This window comes from Rissa tridactyla, chromosome 1 (assembly GCF_028500815.1).
Source record: "Rissa tridactyla isolate bRisTri1 chromosome 1, bRisTri1.patW.cur.20221130, whole genome shotgun sequence".
NCBI lineage: Eukaryota > Metazoa > Chordata > Aves > Charadriiformes > Laridae > Rissa > Rissa tridactyla.
The window spans coordinates 61,250,566-61,274,363 of record NC_071466.1 but is presented as its reverse complement, the minus strand read 5'-3'; the positions used below and the strand labels follow the sequence as shown (position 1 = coordinate 61,274,363).

The 23,798-nt window shown below is 40.2% G+C and overlaps 1 protein-coding gene across 1 annotated transcript in view; it reads right to left on the bottom strand.

Annotated features, from left to right (window-relative positions):
* CLYBL (citramalyl-CoA lyase) overlaps positions 1–23,798 on the bottom strand; it is a 178,768-nt gene that overhangs the window by 17,281 nt on the left and 137,689 nt on the right. The window contains exons 3-6 of the mRNA XM_054182875.1: positions 10,906–11,094; positions 7,203–7,304; positions 5,307–5,400; positions 3,775–3,942 (exon numbers count right to left, since the gene is read on the bottom strand). Of these exons, the coding sequence (XP_054038850.1) occupies positions 3,775–3,942; positions 5,307–5,400; positions 7,203–7,304; positions 10,906–11,094 (553 nt within the window). The remainder of the gene's footprint in view (positions 1–3,774; positions 3,943–5,306; positions 5,401–7,202; positions 7,305–10,905; positions 11,095–23,798) is intronic.

Genomic DNA, 23,798 nt, shown 5'->3' with positions numbered 1-23,798 from the left:
TTTTAGTGTTGTTACATTTCTTCGCTAAAAAGCCGCAAGTAGCTCAATTTTCTTTTATTTCCTATCAAACAACCTTTAATTCATGATCTTACAGGCATCCAAATATCCAGTTTGAAATTTCAATACAGTACCTATTTAAAAAATAGCTCAAAAATAAGAAAAAATTTTAAACTCAGTAAGAACTGTATTTTTTGAAAGGAATTACACAAATTTCCTTAACTGACATGTTTTACATGAGTCTAATCAGAGGTTTTTTAGTCAATTTAATCAAATGTTACCATTAATAAGATCATGATCTTCCTTATTTGTAATACAACAAATTATCCCTAGCTAAACTACTAATTCAAAATTGAAGGGTGTACAAATAATTCCTGCAAAATCCTAAGGAGCTTAGCTTTCTGGGAAAAATGTAGAATCTATTCTAAATTATATGTAAAGTCAGTCCACAATTATAACAAAAATAAAAATATGCATATATGATTTTTTAAAGTATAAAACATTTCTGAAAAAAGATTTGGTTTTGATAAAAGTATCTGTAGCAGTAAGCCGTACTTTTTATCATTAAAGCACTGCTGAACAATTTACAGATAATAGAATCTAACTTTCGATTTATAGCACTCAGTTGATTTTTTGTTACAGATTATGTATCCAAATAACTGTATAATAGACGTAATGCCACGCAGGAATGAAGCAAATATTTTAAACGGAATTGTTGTTATTGACAAGTTACTGAGAGAGTGCAAAATTGGAAGACATTAAAATTTATGACCATGAAATCCTTTTTACAGTACCACTTGATATATCGTGCTTTAAATCAATACCTGTCAAGTCTTTTAGGTAACTGTATGATGGTGTCATTTTAGTCTTCTACAAAAGACTGCAAAAAGAGAGGAAACCTATAGTGCTTCGTATTTATATCTGGCTTCTCAGCATGTAGCACAGGACTTCTCTATAATGACTAAGTCAGCTGCTAAAGCTTATGGCAAGGTTTACTTAATTTTTTACATAAACATTCCTAAAACTGGTGACCATTTATATAGGCAACACACTGACTTTATGTCCACGGATTCTGGTATCATAAAACATCTTGCTGTGTGTGTATGCGTGCGTGTGTGGGTATGTATATAAATACATATGCAGCCCCTCCCTATAAAAAAAAGAGATATAAATAAAATAATAAAAAAATACATATACATATAAAAGATCTATTAATTTGTCTAAATTACATGTGAAAACATTTGATTTTATGTAAGCACAGCCACTGAAGGAAAAACAGGCTGCTTGTAAGATAACTAGAAAAGAAAACTCAGCTACGATAAGCAGTGAGGCTCACAATAGTAGCTACATAACTGGTAAGTTCTTCGTTATGTGATTTCGCTTGATTAATCTTGAGTGAACATATTTGCTTAGATAAAGGCCAATTCCACCAGTCTAAATCCGAATATGGGAAAATCTAAGGATTTGCTGAATAGTCTGGATGTGCATTAGTTTGGAGGATGGTGCATTTGGCCCTGTGGATGCAAATACGTCTGCACTTCCCCAGCTTCGAGAGCAATTTGGAAGCTTCAGCCCGTTTTAGTCCTGTTGATTTTAATGATTTTGATTCTTTGTGAAAAAGTAGTAAGAAGGGATCTTAAATATTTAAAAATAACAAGAATCGCGTGTTTCAAACTTGTTATTAAGGCAACATTTCAGTATTTTACTCTTACGTTATCAGAGGACTGTCAGTGGCAAATACGATCTGCAGACTTCTGCTTTATACAAGGTCACGGATTAAGCTAAGATCCATTTCTAATTTTCTGCGATGCATATTAAATTGGAAATATTAAAATGTTTCGTTACTATAGTTTTGGAACAAAATATTTTTGCTTTTAGTTTTGAAATGACGTTTTATTTTAATCAAAACAAGCAAGAAAGATTATAAAAAACATTAAATAACTTAGAGCAAAAGAAACAAAAGAAAAAATGAAACATTTTGGATCAACCTCAATTTATTTTTTCTTTTTTTACCAAAATTATGAAAAATGCTGTTTTGCTTTGACTTAAACAGACTTTTTGTTTTTGTTTTTGTTTTTGTTTTTTTTTTTTTGCCACCAGATCAGAGAAGTCAGTATTGCCCCATCTCTAGTTATGGTTGGACTGGTTGTCAGGCTGTTTGCTGGATTTTGGAAATGTGTTGATGATAGTTGCGGAAAGGCAGGAGGCAAAGAGCAAGAGCAGGGAGTTCACCTGAATGAAGCCTGTACCTTTTACAGATCTTTACTCCTCGTATGGAAAGGCAAGACACCTCTATGGCCGAGTTAGAAATTCACTTTACACCCTAAATTGCCACAGGTGACCTTTTTATTTGTCTCCTATCTGGACCCTATCCTGATGTCAGACAACTTCCACCATAAAGTCAGTGGAGTCCAAATCAGCATTAACGTTGTTTGTGCAGAGCATTTCTAAATTTCCTAAATTGGCAGCCTGAGTTAAGTATTTAAATATACATTAAGCATTCCACAAGAGTGCTCCCAAAGGTGCTAGGCATCTGCAACTCCATCTTCTGTCAACAGGAGGTTCAGATGCTTGAATTTTTTCAAAAATCAAGCCTTTCCTTAAGCTAGGAAATATTTGTCTAGATTAGGTAGCCATCAGCAGGTGCTACCATTCAGGAGGTCTATTATTTTCCCAACTTCAATCGCAGATGAATGAAGGGTGGAAGTCCACATGGACGTCGATAATGTAGCTGTGAGGAGCTAACGGCTTTGCCTCCAAAACAAGATCTGGTTTTGCAAATGTCGAAACTCAGCAGACAGTAAGGTAGAGTTTGCGCTGAAGAGCATCGATCTCTATTCTTTTAGTGGCACGTCGAGATCGCTTCAAAGAACGCTTGGTTTATTAGATTATTTTGCTTGGTGCTTTAAGATATCATATGCCACTAACTGTAAAAATATAATTTGATAGGTGGCATCCCTAGGACCCACGCCTTTGGTAAAAAAAACCTGAGAGATGTACTATTACTGTATGCATATCCTGAATGACGGTCGAAGACAGATAATGTAAAATGTTTGTCCTATATGCTAGAATTCTCTAATACACGTGTCAAATGTCTCATTTCTATTGCAAACCCCCAATCTTTGGTGGCTGCACTGTCCCACCGGGGTGTCCGAGTGATCTGGTACACCAATCACAGGGTAACAGGCTGCCTTACGGGACGCTGGGGCAAGGAGCCCGCTGCTCTTGCTGTCTGCCAATACCCGTAGGTGTCACCAGCACTTACTGGGAGGGGAGCCAGGGGATGAAAAACAAATCAAAGAAAATAATAAGAAAATAACTTTCCCCTAGCAATTAGCATAGGAGATTTGCTTCTCAACTCCTTCAACTCAAAAGTGTTTTTTAACAACTGGCATTAAAAAAAAATAAAATAGGAGAAAGGGATCCAAATATTTTAAAAAGCAATTGTAGAGTGTCCGATGCAGAGTACAGTATCGCCTTTCCCGGGCTCTGTGATGGGAGAAATCACTGCGCAGCCTCTACCCCAGCTCCTCTTCAAAAACAGTCACACGCTTTGTGGGATGTGGTTTTAAAAAGCAGCCTGTGACTTTGGAGGCAAAATTTCCAGCCCCAATTTTAAAGGTGCTAATAAACACAGAAGAGCTTGGTATTACTGAGTTTTTCAATAAATGACCTGAAAGAAAACCCGAGTTATTTGCCTAAGTGACAGTGCATGTAGCAATATATTTAAATTGAAGAAGCTATGCATCATTTTGAGACATAGGCAGAAAGCCATACCAGTGAATCCCATTAAGGCACCTTCTCTTGACTGCTTGCGGAGCCCTTCTTCATCTCGGAAATCGATGTAAACAAGGTCTATTGCTTGAAGGCCAAACGCCTTTGCTGTGACTATTATTTTTTGCCTGGCATACAGAATATCGTGAGTTTCCTTACTGCTTGTTGCACCTGGGAAAACAATGAAAACAAAGAAAAGCTCTCAAGAGTGCTTGAAACCTTTCTTTTTTAAATATTTCCTACTTAAAAAAAGGAAAGTTTGAGATTTCATTTATCAATTTAGAAAACCAAAGAGGGGTGCAAGGCTGTATTGTCAAAATAATACTCTTATGAGGAAAAAAAAGCTGATTTAGCAATAAATAAAGAAATCTCTCTTTAAACACTAGCTTATAAAATTCAGGTTTTGATTCAGTTCAAAGCAGAAGTTGTAAGCCTGAAGTCAGTGGAAGTTCTGGTTGGTAAGGACTGTGGAGTTGGGACTAATGTGAAGTAATTATTTGGTTATATTATTTACTGTACGTACAGTGAGAAGCATTACAGCAAGAGAAGATTTATACAAATTCATATACTGGGTACAACTAAATGGTTAAAAAATTCACACTGAGAACAGAATTGCACTTTCCTTGGTTGTGATTCTTGTCACAACTGATGTCCTAAGCTGAATATTTAAGCTTTAGTATTTGGATGAAAAATGACGGTAGACAGCTTCTGAGAAGCAAAAGTATTCATGAGACTTCATGTGCTCACAGGGCACCAGCGAAGCAACGTGCTCACGTGAAGGCTGATGTAAAAAAAATAAAATAATATGTTCCCTTTCCTTAGGGCCACTATTTAGCTACAGATTTCCAGTTTGTAAGGAATATTTTAGTAAAGCAATGATAATTTTTACATTAAATAGTACTTATTTTTAATTTGTTGATAGCTCTGCACTACTATCTTTAAACTGAATCAGATTAATAAGAAGCAAAGTGGCCTCTCATAAAAGATATTTTAAAATACTTTTCATTTTTGAGGAAGACTAATAGTGCTTTTGCGTGAATGCATGGCTGTGTTGATGTGGGACATATTTAAAGTACATTTATGAAAGCAAAATGTAACAGAAGAGTATTTGTGTATGATGTCAAAAGCCTGACTGATAACTGTCTGTAAAACCATGATAAAGCATACACCAGGTTTTTAGGACTTAGAAGCATGTGCATGTCTCTTACAGATATCATATTTTAAAATAATTTCAGTGACTCAACAAGTTTTGTTTTGGGCTTGGTTTTTTTTTCATTAATTTTTGATACTGCATGGCAAGAAGCAAAAGAGAGTGTCAGCGCCCTGTAACACACAGGGATCACGTTGTAACGTCCTGGTGATGCATTCCGCGTTGAGGGAAATTAAGGAGAAAAGTGAAAATGTAAAACGCAGAATCGCGTGTTGTCATTACTTTTAATTATTGCTGTTGGAAAAGCAATGGCCATAAATGACATGGGGCTTCTCCAATGCAAATGGCATACGTTAACATTTATAGTAAACACACAGGTAACAACCTATGCTGGCACGGAAATCCTCTCCTCCAAAGACAACTGCATCCAAATGAAAGCCAACCTGGGATCCTGCTCTCAGTGCCTCTTCACAGACAGCCTTCAAAGGAGAACAGAGTATTAATTTCTACAGAAATGCAGGACGCAGGGAAACTACAGAGGATAGTACAGCAACCCCGTGTTACCAAAATCCTCCAGCTAAAATTGCTCCTATTAAGCAAAGCCATTGTACCTGCTCGACCCTGCGCAGTGCTTTAAAGTGACTCAGCAAAAGAGAAAACATTATCTTTCCCTAAGCACCTTTATGCCTAGACTGTGTAAATACAGGACGTCGTGGCAGATTCCCTGCCTCCTGGTTGACATAATGCCCTGGGTAATGCTGCGATCGCTGCTTCAGATCTTTATGTAACAACATGAAACAAAACATTTGTCAGACACTGCTTAAAAGCAAACAAAAAGTATTAAACTTGATTAGTCTGACATGTAATACATCCGCATGAGAAACAGAAATAAAGATCAGAATCTCTTTTATTACATAAATACTATGAACGGTTTAAAATGGTTGCAGATTCCTTACAGGATATAAGGCTTCCTTACAGGATTGCCCATTTAAAGTCTTCTGGTGCGTATAACTAAAAACTAGCTAAGGAAGTTAAAAATGCAACAAGTGCTGCATAAAAGTCTTAAAATAAAAGCAATAAAATTTTTGCTGCTGTAGCTATTCTATGAAGAAGTGCATTTCCAAAATATTACTATTTTATGTGGATGTTTGGGTAATACTAATATTTCTTAAGGCTAAGGTACGTGGGGAGAGACAGATGTAATTACTAATGGGTGTTCTTCTATGGCAGCTGGTGGGACAAGAAATTATCCTTTAACAGAGCGCTTTAAAAGGCAACTCTCCTGCCAACATCAGGAACTGCAATATTAAAATTTCCACTATAAAATACTGTAGGTGAAGAAAAACCTCAGCTGGTTTAAAATATGGTTTAATTCTGCGTACGTGCACACTGGATGGGAGCGTGCCTATTTGGTTACTGCTTTGTTATGTTCCCAGGTACACGTTAGCATGTCTTGTAAGATAAATGGCTGTATCAAACGAGCAGGCTGCCCGTGAGGCCTGCCGGTACTTCGGGAGGTACTTCTGATGTCTGTGTCCTCAGCTGGTCCGAAACTTTTCCCTTAGAGCTTGGGAGGGGAATGCTGAATTCCTGGTGCACGCAGGAGACCTTCCGATTCGTTACCACGCTGCCTCGCCTGTCTGAAAAACCTGGACTTGATAGTAAAGGTTGGGGAGTGATTTATATTAAAATGCCCTTTAAGATTTGATCTAAAATTACCCTAAAAAAGGAGCACATTCTTCAGATATTTGCTATTTTCAGTTAATTCTAATCTTAGCATTAAACACCCCATCTTATACACAGAAAAACGATAACGTGAAATTCCATTGTAATGTTATCAGTAGAAACCATTATAAAGATGCCAGTTTAGCAATACCGAAATGATGATTAATTCTTTCTTCTAATTAAAATGTTATACCAAAGTCGAGTTCAATAGCTACTAAATAGCCAAGTGTATCGCAACACTGTGAGTATTTCAAATCTTTGGAGAAGGCCACTTCCACTCCAACTATGTGAAAAATGATAACAGTAATGCAGAGAGGTTTTGTTATGTGCATGGACTATCTGGAACGGTTCTGTCACTGAAATATTTTGAATTTATGAAGGCCTTTACAATACAAGCATGAGAGTTAACTGTATAAACGTTTTAGGGGATTGAACAATATGGTTAGTATTTTTTAACCTCTCTCTTCCTTGCTGAAATTAGGGGGAGACTGGGGAGTATTCTGCGTATCCTAGTTTGCTGAGATGGCAAAATATGAACGCTTCAAGACCTGCTTACCTTAAAATTGAGCAAGCCCACTGCAGTTTCCACAAAGGGGATAAAATTCATTGGTTCTACAAGTGTTCGGCCTTTTAGGTGATGTAAGAATTTGTCTGAAAACTAAAACTAGACAGTATGAGCTATCAGAGAGGGGAAAAAAAGAGCACAGTCTACATGTATATATAACACGTTAAATTTTCACCTGGCTGTAACAACACCCCTCCCCGCCCCGAAAACATAATTAAAAAAAATTAAAGCAGCTTTTAATAAGGCCTGCGATTCGAAACTACAGCATTCCCATACATTTCTAAGTTTGGAGGTTTGGTTTGCAAAAAAAAAAAAAAAAAAAGAAAAAAAAAAAATCCAAGCTTAGCACCTCTCACCCTGGTTTAGTGAAATGCAAATCCTCCGGCCCTGGAAAACAATGAAGTGCTGCTGTACCTGAGGTCCGATTTTGTTTCAGGTCCAGCACTGCCATCACTGGAAGTGCTCCCCAGCCTTCTAAGTGGCATCCGTATTATTCATTACGGCACCGTTACCCTTTTGTTCAATAGGCTTTTCTTCATAATTTTTTAGCTTACCTAGGAAGGCCTTAAAAAGGAAGTTTAATTCTTTGAAGACCAAAGCTTGCCAATTTTTTCCATGAGACCAGTTCACAGCTAGCTCTGAGCTGCCAGTGGGGTAGCCCAAATTCCAAAATCTATCATCTGGAAACATACAAAAGCTCTTGCACAGATTTTTCCCCTTTCAAAAGGGAAAAAAAAAAAAAAGGGGGGGGGGGGAAAACCCTCAGCCCTATATTGTAAATCTATTATGTCTGCCCAGATCGAGTAATTTACGCGGAGATAAACATATCGCAGGTACGGCAAAAATATGTTAGTAAATAAAGACAAAAATAACATATGCATATATTTTAAATTTAAGGAATATTCAACTATTAATGGATATCAAAGGAAAGGGAATTTTAATCATCTCTCCATTCAGTCTCAGTTGGGTAAATCATATCTAAGAGATTTGCATAAATATAAACCATCAAAGACTTTTCATCTTCAAAGGGGGTTTCAAGACCCTATAAGCTTTGTACTGTAATCATCGCAGGTCACAACCCTGCAGGAATAAGGCTGCTATGGCAACATAAAAAACTAATGCTTAAGGCTTAGCATAATATTCTGACTAATAGAAAGGAAACTCATTTTAAAAGCTGGCAGCCTATTTACCAGAAGCTGGATTAGAGGTGTTATTTCCCCTTTTAGCTTCCCCCCACCGCCCCTCCCCAAAAGAAGGAAAATCTAATCACCCAGATCTTGAAAAAAAGCTTTCCAGCAATTTGCAGTAACTTTACAATTAGGCCAAAATAAATCACAGCTTTCTTCGGTGAAGAATTCTGCCCTTCCCATCCCTGCTTTGCATCGTCACCGTGGCCCTCTCAGTAACTTTTCTTTGGAGAAGAGAATTTCACTCAAAAATGTGCAAGGAGAAAAAAAAAAATAAATCAATGCAATTCGCATGTGTGAGCGTACAGTATAGCAGGCACTATACTGACAGAAAATAGTAAACTTCATCCAGGCAAATGCAGAAAATGAGGTAATATAATGGCATCCACATATATTCTTAAGACTCCTATCTGATTTTTAATTTTTAAGCAAAAAAAAAAAGTAAAAGCGCTACTGTGTTTATATTTTAGGTGCAAGCTAAAGCCGCAGAGCTTTTATTTTAAAATATTTTAAAAGTCACTCTCCTAGGATTTTTGTTATCTTTTGTTTTGTAATTAAAAAAAATAACCAAACATGTTTAATTAAATATTGTTTCCCTTCCTCTCCCCTTTAAAAAATCTGCAAGAAGCACCAATACAAAAGGTAACGTGTGGAGAAGTTTCAATTAAATTTTTTTTTTTCTTTTTTTTCAAAAGGAGACGATTAAATGTTTCCGGCCTGGTAAAGTGTTCATTTCAGGGAGAAAAGGGGAAGGAAAAAAAAAAAAAAAAAAAAGAAGGCGGAGGGAAAAAAAACCCACAAAGCTTGGGGAGGGGATGAAGTAGCAAGGCCTCAGCAATTCTTTCAATTCCAGTGCACACCCAATAGTGTGTCGGGAAGAATGCACACTGGTCGGGATTTGTGGGAGAATTGTCCCGCCACAAAGGAGGGAGAGTTACGCTTGTTATAGTCCAATAAGCCATGCCAGTCAAACAAGTACCCACACTAGGGACAAAAGGAAAGCAAGAGATTCTCACACAAAAGAAAACAAGTAAGCCCATCTTTTAGTTGTGCATCAGCCTCCAGGTTTTCTGCTGCACATAAATAAAAATGAAGGGGGGGTGAGGGGGGGGTTGGGGGGGTATGTGTTGGGGGGAAATAAACAGCTTCTGGGAGGCTGAAAAATCACGCCGGAGTGAATTTGGGGAGGATTGGGAAAAGAAGGCAGCGGCGTTAAGCAGAGCGCGCTCTTTGTGTGCAAAGGTTGGGCAAAGTGAGAGGGAAGCAAAAGGCGGACCATGAGGCTGAAGTTGTTGGGGCTGGCTTGTTGTCCGTGACGGAAATCAAAGTTAGGGAGAGGGAAGGTGGAAAGGGATGAGGGGACAAAGAGCCCCCGCATCCCACCTCCCCGCAAAACCGACTCGGTGGCAGCAAGGGCCCTGCCATTTTGGAAGCATGAATATTCATTACTGACAAGTTACGTCTAACACTTACACGGCTGTAAACCCTGAGAGGTATACGCCGGTTAATTTAATTAAATGTTGGTGGAAGGGGATGGTGTAGCTTCCACCGTGAGCGGCGGAGGCCGAAGGGGCAGTGCCACGGAACGGCCGGGGCTCAGTCACGTACCCAACATTATTTGCTCAGTTCTGCGCTCACGCCTGATCTTAACGGTTTGATCAAGGTTAGATGCTGAGATTAAAATAGATCCTTAATACGTCTGCCTGCCTTTCATCACAGCTTGCACGCGTGCTAGTTGCTCGGCTAGTCGTTTGCAAAAATATAGAAGTGAATAATTAAGCGTTATTCCTTTACTGGCATGTTACAGCAATAATGGTATATCTAAACAAATGTCCCCCTTTCTTGACAATTAAAACAATTATAGCATAATTAGGCCTATTTCAAAGTTTTCTTAAGTAATTTGACATGCCAACCATTTACATTTCAGGTTTTTATTGGCTGAAAAGTCAGTCGTGAAACACAAACACACCTGTCAGCAATTAAAAAGGAAGAAATAGAGAACTGTTCAGGAAATAATATCTGTGCTAATTAAAAACACTAGTTAAAAGCTTCCTGTTTGTTCCTCCAGTTGCCCCAAGGAGTGACCTCCCCCCCCAACCCATTTTTTCATATGTTGCTAACATGGTTTCCCCGTCTCCTGCTTACAATGCATGTAACTAAGGCTCACGGACGGACACAGTTGTTTTGCTTGTTAGGAGAGTTAGAGAAGAGTCAGATACTTATGCTTCTATTTTTGACAATGCACTCTGACATCAATATTGGTTCTTCGTTGACCATGGGAGAAATAAACCTGGTTTTCTTTATTAATGCAAGGTGTTCCACGTATGCGTTTTATACAGCATATCTTACGCACATTTAAATGGATCCATTTCCCAATTACCTTAGCCAAACAACAACATTATATCATATTTGCAGCCTTCCTCATAATTCAGAGTCATTCACCTCTGTGCCTGTGTGAACTTGGCCCATTGGCTTCAGTCAAAATCTACTGTGCTGTTGGTACTCACCCATCTTATTTCTTCAACATTTTCAACCTTTGGCAGCATCATGCTTGACGGGAGGGTCTTGGACTGCAAAAGCACCTCTAGATCTTCTTCTGCAAGACCGCTGGACACGGAGTTTATCCTAACACACTTTTCGGCATGGCCAAAGTCAAACTCTTCAAGGGTTTTCACAACGGTCAGTCTTGCTTCTCTCTACAATATATATGTGTTTAGAGACACAAGAAAAGAAAAATAAAGCACTTTTTCTATTGACAGAAAAGAGCAGAAAACTTTTTGAAATTACATGGGGAAAAAGCTAGACAGCCAGTATATTGGTGTCCCCAAAACGTCTGTCACTCTTGGACTTTTATTGAAGCAGTCATCACCAGCACCTCACAATTTTACTTTCCTCGTTTCTTTGTAACTGGCAAATAAAATGCTCAGGTTTTATGTCTAAGTATTTTTACACCACCACTTGTAGAAAACAAGACTTTTGTGTCTGGTAGTGCTGAACATGTCTAACAAACACAAATCTTTGTACTAATCACGATGTGTTGCACTAACCCTCTGCACTCACAAAAATGGCATGTTCTTAAATTTGCATAAAACAATTCATTTTGGTAATTCATCTCTGTATTGCCTGGATGTCAGTAAGCAAAGATGTACATATACTTCTTTGGTTTTGATGCATAAAACTTCCTTTTCTTCATGTATCCAAAATGTATTAAAGCTTGTGGTTGAGTACAGAACTCGCACATGAAAACAACGCCAAAATAACTTGGGAGGTTTTTCTTGACCCACCTAAAAAGCTGTTCTCCTGCTGGCACAAAATAAAATCTCCGAAGACACACTCTTCCCGTGGCCGTTCGCTATGTTTATGAATGTAAATTTGCAGATCTGTTTAAGAGTTGATTTGCCCGAAGAATATTTGCGTGCTTTTCTGAAATGAAACGCGTTTCTTGGGGTGGAGAGGAAGGGTGGGGTGAAGGAGGGCGCTGGGCTCCCTGCTTCCTGCCAACTGCGGTTTCAACCCCCAAATTCCTTCCACTCGCCAACAGCCCCTAACGAATTCGCATTGTCAAAACGCACACTTATCAAAAGTCATTTCATTTGTGAAGAGTTTTTATGGGGCTAATAAAACTTTAAAGCTCCTGAGTCGCGGAGGTTCAGGAACGACTTTAACAATATGCAGTTGCTGAATAGAGATGGTTTGCAAGAAAACAGGCAAACTCAGGGGGGAAAAAAAGAACTCATCAAAGTTAATATCCAGGTTAATACCAATCAGCGAGACAGCACATGACAGCAGATTTAAACCAGACGGATGCAAATCTCTGCCAGTGAGAGGGGCAGAGGCGGTTTCCCAATGTGGTCTGAGTTAAACAGTGTGAGGGAACAGTAGCTTACAGTTGTCAGGTCCGATCAGAACAGGGTCTCCCGGGCCAGTTTAAGACAGCTCTGCAGTGTACTGATTTACAGGGCTGGGACCCCCGATAATTAGGGTAAGTTTAGAGAAAAGCAAGTGATGGCTCTAACTGGTTAAAAGGAAGGAATAATGAAGCAGAAAGTTAATGAAATCTGAAGCAAACAGCCTTCAGCTTGGGGCTACTAGCCGTACTCCTCCAAAGGCTGGGAGCATATGCCCGTTAATCGGCCAGACGGGAACAAGGCGCACATGTACGCATCCCTGTGCTGCGATCAAGGGGCACGTTCAGAGGTAATCTCTGGAAAATACAAGCCGAAATGTTCGAACTGCTGTGAACGGACTCTGACTGGGGCCATTAGGAAAGCCACACAAAGACGCATGCAGTTTACTACAAACACGTCCAGCTGGAAGACAGCTCCGGCGTGCAGCCCTCTGAAATGGTGCTTCCGAATTAGGTAAACCGAACCATATGATGCCATTACCGGGTAATACAAATCCCTTACGTTTTCCTTCTCCGACCAGGGGTAATGGGTTTCTAGGGCTGGCCTCGAAGTTTCTGGATATGATGCAGAAGGGTAGCTTAAAAACACGCTCCAAACCAATTTATGCTTTTAATTAAAGTCAGATTATCACCGTTTCAGCACACACTGATCCAATTTGCCAAAGAAAGATCTCCCCAAATTATTCACTACGGCAGCATCCAATTCCAACTGAAGGCGCATCTCCAGCAAACTTACAGCCTAATTCGTTATGATTTTTTTCAGATTATAATAATGAGCAGTAGACCGTCTCATTAGCTATTTTTCTCCTCAGGCTGCAAACTCTCTTCCCAAAAAAGACAGATCGTGTGTCTTTCTAGGTATATTTCCATACAAAACACTTATTAACAGGCTGTTGCTGTTATCAATTTACATAAACTAAATGTGCAGCCCTCTGGTACGTATCCCAAAAATAACCAACAACTTCACTGAATTTATACCAACCAACAAACATGGGGAGGGGGTTGTTGTTTTTTCCCATATTTTAATAGAAAATATGTTGCTATGTTAGTTAACACACCCATGCCATCTGTTGGGTTGAGAATTGATGCATTTTCTTAGAACCACTATGTTTTAGATCTGTCTGCCTAGATACCCCAGGAATGGAAACATTTCCCTTCCATGATAAAATACTTCTAGTCACTGTAGTTTCCACATCAGGATTCAATTTATGTTTTTAATCATGGGACAAACTGAGAGGACCTGGATACCAAAGTCAGAGCTTGTGAAGGGGCTGACTCGATGCCTGCCCTTCCTACCATGGAGAAAATCCCATTGATGTTAGTGGGGTGTATCAGGTCCCCACCCAGGCTTCCAGGAAAACATTTCACGGGTAAATAAAAAAGCGTACTAAAACCTCTGACTAAATGTACTAAAAACATGGAGGAAAGTGAGAGCCCCTTCTGCCTCATTACGCAGGGAAACGTAGATGCTATTCTTACGGTAGGGTCCATGCAAAAGCTAAAATTTTAAACTAGGTAAACTACTTCAACATTGTAACAGTAGAGAAAAAAGTAGTCCTTGATATAATAATGTCTTTATAGTAGTAGATGCAAGAATAAACAGGTTTTCCAAACACTGTGTAAAGTCCCTGCCAAGAACGGTCAAACTAGAATTTTTAAGGAACAGTGAAAGAAATTATTTACCCTGTTCTTCACACGAGAACTACAACATCGGGTAATACTCTGTCATGAATGAATAGCTGATAAAGAAATAAACCTGTTTGTTAAGTAAACAATTCCATCCCCAGGTAGCTTGGGATGGTGGTTTCCCCATTAGGTCCCATGTGGGTTGGGTTCTTTATCAAACTGAATAAGAGAGAAAGACAACAGAGAGCTTCATGGTAAACAGTGGTATTATTAAAATACACTAAATTTGCAACTCGTTCTGGAAAACCCACTGGGGGAAAAAACGTTGGTCAGGGTTTAGCATCCCTTCTGTCTGACTCTGAGGAGGACATGGGAAGATGTTCATTACCACGCACAGCTATGCCAACTGGAGAAGATAAAGGTTTCAGTGACGCAGCATTGCTGACAAATCCACCGCCACCCAGACACACAGACACTGAAATTAAAGACGGGAATACGCGTGTTGCTGGCTCAATTGGCACCCATTAAACCTAATAACTAACCATTCTCACGAGTTCCTAGCTCTGAATTATCAAATCTGCAAAGAAAACAACATCCGTCCACTTTTACACTCCAGTGGAAGAGGTAGTCCCTTGCGGCGGGGCCGCGCAGTCTCGCCATCTGGAGAATAAATCGAGTGTGAAGTACAGTATAGTTTGGGACCAAGCTCCGTGGCGGCAGCCCAGCAGTTAGTTCATTAGTCCCAAACTTGCGGGGATTAGTGTGGTATCAGCTCTACTGTCGGATGGGATCAGGCAGGCAGAGCGCGAGACTCGGGGAAGGGGGTGGCAGCGAAGAAGGAGCCCCTCGGGCTTATTTATAAACCCACACAGTTTAAGTGCACCCATATAGGTGCCTTTGGTAACAGTACTACCATAATCTCCTACGAGCTGAACCAGTACTTCTCCTTCTTCCCTTCTTTTCCTTCCCCCCCCCTTTTTTTCTTTAAGTTTTATGTCAAGACATAGAAATTTGCGCTTCAAAACAGAAGGAATGCCATGGAGCTGGAAGCTCAGCCACCCACTCATCCTGGACACAGTGTTAATACAGCAATAATGAAACGGAGATGGTCAGAATAACAGAATTTTGGGGACTGCAACAGCAGGGAGAAAAATGACATTTTATTCTGTCTTTTCAAACTGGTACCATACCCCACAAACCAGTTTTCCAGCACTGTGATTTCTAGACCTGCCTGATTTGGGGGGAGAAAAATCGATTTTTTGCTTTATCTTTTTTGCCTAGTCTTACCCCCTTTTTTTTTTCTCAAGACTTTCAGGTCTTAATGTAAAGATAGTGGGTATACTTAAAGACATGTTTATGTGTAGATCTCATCCTGTTAATGTCTTTTGGTAATAATTCTTCATATGGAAATGCAAATATATGATGTGCTAAAATGGCAGGCCAGAATCTGTCATCCTCATTGCCATAATAAGTTTGCATGTTTCAAATGGCAGAGGGAAAATTAATTACTATAATCACAATTCAAGTTATTTTTTGTGACAGGTCTGACATGGTAAAAACATACAATTATGTGTTAATGTTACTTCCCTGGAGTGGTTTGTTTACAGGACTTGACATTGCTGAATCTTTTGTCACTTATATTAGTGCATACCCTACCAATGCATCTCTCAAGATTTTGCGGAAGCGCACATATATTATATACCTACAGTGGTTCTGCGGCAAAATCGAGCTTCTGCATTTTTTACACGCTGAATTCTCTATCAGTGAAGTGATGCCATACGGAATGATACTTCATTTAGTTTCAAATTCACAGATGAGACTGACAAGAGAAAAGACAAATTACACTTGTTTTTAAGGAAACAAAGAGAACCATAACCGTGGAGCAGAGTGTTTCTGAGAACAGGAGGTGCCTGGTTCACGAGACCTGCCTTCTACCTTACGTGCATCAGGTACTTGTGAGAATAAATCTCTGAAATAGCAAATACTTACTTCTAGTTAGCCTTGTTAGACTGAAAATCTGCTGTAAAATACGCATGCATCATAAACCTTTCAGGGAGCTTTTATTAAATAATTTCTTTTAGTTACCTTTGAGCAGATAATCAGTTGAGGAGCTTTTAAAGACTTTCGAAGTTTTAAAAGACATTTTCTTTTGGTTCAACAGGGAACATGTCATGTAATCCCAAAGGAAAGATGGGTCAGGAATGGGGAGGAGGGGGGAGAATAGGGTGTCCATCACGTATGTCTGTGTTTCTCCTCTGCAGTTCAGGCAAACACATGATTTAGAGCGCTGCAGGATTCTGATTTTTCCATTACTCTTTCCTGAAATCTTCAAATTCTCTCTCTAATAATTATTTAGGCTACTCAAGCCTTTTCTTTTTTTTATACCAACCTTTTCACTTTTCTGAAAGAGAGATTCTTCATGACATAATGAGTCATCTAACTGTGCATCTCCAGCATCTGCTGCTTTTCTCTCTGCTCTGCTAATTGTCTTTACATGCAGTACATGGCCTAGCAACACGAAAATGAAGCGAACTTCAGTGGTCAGCATTATGAACCAAGCTGCAGTTTAATTATGCTTTGCTGAGGAATCTTAATTTCATTGCCCGTTTTCCTAGAAGTTTCATTTAAGCCCTAGGAATGCATTTAGTGTGCCTAGCGTCAGTTTTTATCCTGTATTTTTAAAGGACAAGATCTCTTAAAGCTGTTTATGAATAGCTGGGAGCTCCTTGCTGCCATGTAAGCTTAGCAAGCCTCTCTCCCCCTCTACCAACGTGGACAATATGGATCCTGAAGATATTAGGTGGGATCTAACCAACCTCATCAGAGTTGTACAATCTGTATATGATGATCAGGTGATGGCCTGGCTTCAGGTGCTGTGAACAAGGGGAACCAGAGATGAAGAACCTGCTGGTGGTCCAGGACCCAGGGCCCATGAAGCCCCATGAAGCTTTAAGGGTGCTCAGCTATGTAAGCACTACATTTCGGCTGCGCCGGCGTATCCAAGGATGTGTACCTTAGTGCAAGAGGAAGACATTTTCACAAGTGGTGGTTAAGATATTTTTCTGACTCGCATGTATCATAGAAATTTAAATAGAGGCCAGTAGGCTGCTAGAATCAATTGGCACGTAGAAATATTCATGTAATATGAGGACTTAGCATAAATATCTCTGTAGCAAAAATAATCCAGCATGGGGGGTGTGGGGGGTGTTGTGTATACATAAACACAGAGACAGGCTTATACCTTACGACTGTGCGTACAGAAATATTTCAAAAGGTTTTTTAATGACAGTACTATATACAACAGCTTTAGTACAAGAAAATTTTGTTCATGTACGTAGGCAGCTATTCTTCTGTCTGCCAACTTTTATAAACACTTACAAAAAAGATGTAAACAACCTTTCAATTAAGACAAATCAAGCTAACACTAATTTAAGCTGGCTGCAAGATGTAGTCTCTCTACTTTTTTTCCCTGGCTTTCTGAGGATGCTTTTGGTTTTCTGACAGATTAGCATCACAAATGAAAATTCTTTAGAAGCATTAGTGTTAATTAGTCTTCCTGGACAGCCCGAATGAGCTGCTGCACGACGAAATGAGACCACAAAACACTCAAGCTGATGTATCAACTGAAAAAAAAAGGCTATACATTTATTTCATCCATCACGTGAATTTAACTGTATGCTATGGTTATTTTTTTATTTAAAAACAGTCTAGTTTAAGATGTATTTTCTTGGCATGATGTAATAAATTATTATGGAAAATGTGTACATTTAGGCATCCATTTTTTATTTTTATAAATGTAATTTTTTGTTAATGCTGATAATGAAATACATTGCTGTCTGTCAAAAGTACATCTGCTTTAAGAAATTATCAACCCCTGTTCAGCAGCTGATTTCAAGTGTGGTGATTCTAAGTCAGATACAGATCAAACATTTCGAAGATCGGCAAATGGGTACCATCAGAAGTGCCGTTTAATTACTGCATCAATTATTTAATAAATTATTTGAAAAAAAAATTTAAGGCCAAATGAGGTAAACATTAAACAGTGTGGAAAGTAAAAGGCAAGATAAAGGCAAATAAAAGTTTGTGTGGTGAGACAATGGAGCAGGTTGCCCAGAGAGGTGGTAGATACCCATTCCTGGAAAAATTCAAGGTCAGGTTGGATGGGGCTCTGAGCAACCTGATCTAGTTGAAGATGTCCCTGATCATTGCAGTGGGATTGGACTAGATGACCTTTAAAGGTCCCTTCCAACCCAAACTGTCCTATGATTCTATGAAAAGTTCATCAGAAAGACAACAACTGGCCAGAGGCTTATGCCTGCTTGTACCGAAGGAGCCAGCGTCTGCCCCAAGCTGTTCAGAAGCCCCTAGGAACGAAGGCGGCATTAAGAAAAATCAGGTCAGCTTTGCCAAGGCTTCTTTCATCCTTCCTCTTTTCTGGAAGAAACTTTTCCCAGTCTACCTGCAGTCTCAATAAAACTAGATGTTTCAAAGAGAAAACTTGGAACAACTGTCCATGCTTTTTGATATTGTGCAAATACTGATTAACAGCTCTTATCTCAGTTTTCATAAAGTCCTTTATCTGCATTGGTAAATTCGCAAATTAATATTCTGTAATATGATCATAATCCCACAGAATTCCCCAAATCCAAGTGTTTACAGGTCACGTCCACAGTAAAATCGTACTTCATTTTCAACTTACATTTTAAAGTTAAGTGGTGTCACCTTGCAGATGTGTGTGTTTCCATGCAATGGGTTTAGCATGGGGTTTATGACACTAACTGGTCACTCAGGTGTCTTACGCTGAGCAAGGCACCCCCAGGAAATCATCCCACCAGGTGGGTTCTCGCACCGTCTGGAAGAGGACTTCCTACACCTTCTCATTTCATGGGCAGCTTTTAAAAGCAGAGATTATCTCATGCGGTCCTGTGCTGCCTTGAGAGATCATGTCATTTGTCTCAGTTTCTGTTTATGGGCCTTCTGAGAGAATCTATGCCATCAGATAACTTAGCTCCCATCTTCACCTGAAGGTCTTGGGCCCCAACTGCTCAGAAGGCACAACTTCTCATTTACATCCAGACTCTCCTTTGGGGCAGTGAACCATCTATTTCCTACAAACCAAAACACAAGTGTGGGTTTAGACATGGATCTCTCCTGGCATCACATCCAAAGAGCAGTATGGACAGGACTGCACCAAGTTCAGCTGCCTCCCCCCTGCTCAGTCCTGTGACGCTGCTTCAGCAAGGCCTGTGTACCTTCAAACGCTGACATGTGCCATCTTGCCATGCCCCGGGACACGCAACACATATCCTCAGCTAAAGGTTAAAGCACCCCATGTTGATATGACATACTGCTCATATTATTTCAGCTGCTGGAACTGAAGAAAAACTACTCAGAAAAATGATCATACCGTAGGTCCATCAAAGCCCTGCTCTGTGTCATGGGAAGACCCAGACCCATGTGCCACGTATCCATCACTGCAGTCAGTCTGCTCTAGAGGTTTGCCTCTATGCAATGTGGACATGAGCCCCTCTCCCCCATTAGGTGGGGGCACCAGGGATCTCTCCTTGGATCAGATGCATTTAGCATTGTAGAAGTAGCCTGTAATTGCAGTAATTACTTCTATGGGAGAATAATGTTAGGAGAGCATGAATGTAATTTTAGATGTTTTTAAGTTTAGAAGCTTGAAAGAAGTAGATGCCAGGAGCACTGAATAGATAGCTCTCCACGGGGATGTTCAACACAGGAAACTTTGATCTAACAAGCTTCGCACTAAATTGACACAACTCTTGCCTTCCTGCAAAGCAAACTTGTTTTATACATGTATTTCTCAGCCAGTGACTACCTTAACAAAGACCCACCTCACTACGTTGGGTTTCGCCAGAAATCCTTCTTCTTTCTCTACCAGAAAGGCTTCCTTCTGATAGAGATCTCACTTGGATGAGTGCCTGGGGTGCGTCAAGGAACTCAAACATCCCACTCCACCCCAGATGCAGGTTTTAGCACCTCCTATAGGCAACATTTTCTCAGATGCTCGTGACGAAGCCCGTTACAGCTAGCGGCTCGCTCTTGGCAGAGTCCCTGAAGAATGGGCAGCAGTACAAAAGCAACTGCACCCCTTTCTTTCCACCCCCACACCCTCGAAGTGGGAGAGGGGAAACAGCACCAGAATGCCATGTCCCGCGTGTCCCCACATCGGCAGTGACTAGCTGAGGCAGGAACTGATCCCTCAGATATGAAATAAGACTGACTCTATGACTCATGTACTCATGGCAAGGAGTAAGGACCTTTTAGAAACGACTTCACTTGTTTTCTGTGGTCTAAACCAAACCTGACAATATGATTTTTTTCCTGCCTAAACCAATGATCAGTGAGTGTTAAAGGAACTGAGATTTTTCTCCAGTTTGAAAGTGGGACCCGAGGAAGTGGTTATTTTCTAGGTCAAAACTCCCCTGTGTCAATCCTATGGTTGTAATATGGTATTTGTACATCACTGATATACGTATTGTACTAGGAATAATATAATACACATCTTTATAGATATGTAGAGAAGAAATCTTAATTGTTTGTTGGTGTTCTTCAAAATCTTTTTAGGTTCCTCATTTAGATATTCCTGATTGCAGTGGAATAAATTACCAGAACTTGTGACATTTCTTTCCCTAACCTTTTCTTCAACTGTATTTTTTTTCTGATGAAATCAATTATTTTTGAATGCTAGGCTTACTGACAAGGTGCCCCTTAGTGGGGCTTCTGGAATATCTGCGAAGTTTAAAGTAAGATTGGTGCCTATTCCCCAGTAAAAGGATAAGATAAATCAACATATGTTTATTTCTGCAAGATCTAAGCAGTTCCTACCCTCTTCTGCTTATTCCCACTCCATGCCTCACTTTTTCCCCATGCAGGCATTTCCAACGCAACTGTTTCTTGAGCCAAGACACAAACTGGATCACCGAAGCGACCACATTAGAAAAACTCTGGTTTATTCCTGGATGTGAGAGTAGGATTTTTTTTTCACCCCAGCCCATTTTGGCAGTCCTGTTTACAGCACGACCATACAGACAATTGCATCACTGCAAGCAAGGGGGGTCGCAAAGGATGGCAATAGGCAGCTAGGAAGGGCAACGTGGAAAGAAGAACTTGAGCTGTTTTTGTTTTTCCCACCAGAGCCAACCAACTAAGCATCCATCATTTCACTTGTGTTTTGCTAATGAGGAGAGTAGTAAATGCCTGCATGCCATAACAACCATCACTATCAGCCACCATTCTTACATCCATGCCTATTTATCCATAACGTTACCTCAGCATAATGGACCGGGGCATCTGGAAGCAGGGCACCTTGTTAAATCATCGATTACTTGACTAGCACAACTTTTGCCTTCACATAGGTTGCTCCCTTCATAACATTTTTTCCAGGCCTGAACATGCAGGCTCCTTCACCTGTGTTTTTGTTACCTACTCTTAGATCTGTCCGAGTCCAAATCCGATGTGGATTTCATCCACTTTAAGCAGTCTGTTAGGCTTTAAGCTCAAATTCTTTATGTCTAGCTTATCAGGTATTTTCTCTCAATTTTTGGACAATGACTCTGCCAAATGCAATATCAATAAAAGACTAATAAGGCAGGTTCAGCTTTGGACCATTTCTTAACACATATAGTAAATGTTGGAGCCAGCCTGGACCCTGCCTTTGTACTGATTTAACTACTTTGAATTCAGTTGACACCAATAACACTAAGTTGATGCAAAGCTTTGGCATGCAGCTGTTCACCAAAACGCTGCTAGCAGTGTTAATTTATTTTCCTGTGTGAATGAACTTCATGGACAATCAGGATTTTACAGCAGTATAATCACATTCATACAGTAGTGCTTCTTTGGATTTATTATATTAATTTTAAAACAGCGATAAAATGGAATTCAGTATTCACAAGTTTGACACCCATTAAATCACCATTTTTGCTCACATTTTTTGTCTCCTCACATTCTTCCCCAACTTGCTTTATTGTTGTGTAACCGTCAGACTAAATTTGTATTTAGCAATTTTTTTGTCCCTTCGACTTGATATGAATCTCCTCCTTGATCTGAATGAAGGACTGCCAAAAGAGATTCATGAAAACGTGTCCTACTTACCTAATGAATGTTTTTTAAGGGAAACTGTTCTGCTTTACTTGCTAAACCTGTTTACATTTTTTGATTGCCCCAGTAATAATGTGTTTCGTATTGAGAACAGAAAGTAGTTTCTCCCCTGAAGTGCTCAGAGATGTTTTCTGTAGCCAGAATCTCCACTCCCATCACCTGCATCAGGTGCAGGTTAACCCTGGCAGGACTTGGGTGATGCTCCCTTCCCTTTCCTTGGCAGTGGCTGCTCCCTCTGCTGCCAGCTTGCCACCAAGCATTGTGTCCACCTGGCAGCCACCCCTACAACTTCCGGAAGTTCCCCAGCTCCATTTGCTCATTCCAGCTGGGCACCGAGGCACCATCCCCACCAGCATGTTTGCGGTGCTTGCGCCAGTGTGTGGTTATGCTGCCGGATACAGCAGGTCATTCAGGTCCTTTCCTAGTTAAGGTATCTTTGCTTTCACTTGGGATAGGGCTGTGGCCAGTACAGTCCAAAGTGGTCCTCATGCCACTTGTCAAGGGTTTGCTCTACATCTAGAGAACTTCACTTATTTTCCAAAGGTAAAATACACAGTGACATCAGTGCTGTTCTGCTTTATCTGTCAGTGAGTCCCCTACCCTTTTCTCTCCACAGTCTTTCATTTGGCATGCAATGGTCAATAAACTTCCTAGGAAGTCTCCTCTTCAGAGGCAGCAGGTTTCTGCAGCAAGTCTGTTGTCCCTGTTGAGTTCAGCGCACTACTGCAACATCTGAGGGTGCTGTATCAGGTACAACAGAGCCAGAAAAGCATTGTGAAGTGTGTGTCTTACCAAAGTGTCTTTCTTTTCTTGTTCCTCATTCAATCTATCACCTTCCCCAGTGGGTTTCACATAGATTGACAGAATCGCAGGATGGCTGAGGTTGGAAAGGACCTCTAGAGGTCATCTAGTCTAATCCACCTGCTCAAAGGGGGCCACCTAGAGCTGGTTGCCCAGGACCATGTTCAGATGGCTTCTGAATATGTCCAAGGATGGAGACTCCACAACCTCCCTGGGCACCAACTGTGTTGGCCACCCTCACAGTGAAAAAGCGTTTCCTGATGTTCAGAGGAAACCTCCCATGTTTCAGTGTGTGCCCATTGCCTCCTGTCCTCTCACTGGGCACCACTGAGCAGAGCCTGGCTCTGTCCTCTTTGCAGCCTCCCCTCAGGTATTTGTATACATTGATGAGATCCCCCTGAGCCTTCTCTTCTCCAGGCTGAACAGTCTCAGCTCTTGCAGTCTCTCCTTATAGGAGGCATGCTCCAGCTCCTTCATATCTTTGTGGTCCCTTGCTGGACCCTCTCCAGTATGCCCATGCCTCTCTTCTGGGACCTTTGGCATTATCTTTCAAGTGATTCACAAAGTTTAAAAGTCCTCTCTGCTACTTGTCAGAAGTCTTTGAGCATATTAAAACTGTCTACTTCTTTTGCATTTTCTTGAAAAATGTTAAGGTCCATTTAAAAAAAAATTACTAGTGTTCACCATTCCAGTTTATTTATTAATATTATTTTGAAAAAAATTCTTACGTCCCTTCATGCTCTCAGCATCACCTTTTCCAATACAATTCTTGTTTCCAACTGAGTGATTTGATCTTTGCTTTAAGATAATTTTTCATCTGTTGCTTATTTGGCTTTATTTCTTCTTGACCAGGTTTCACAGCTTCAGATTCTGTGTTGGCAGTTTCTTGGCCAGTTTTCCTTTCCTGTTGACCAGATATAATCTCTGCCAGTATGGAAG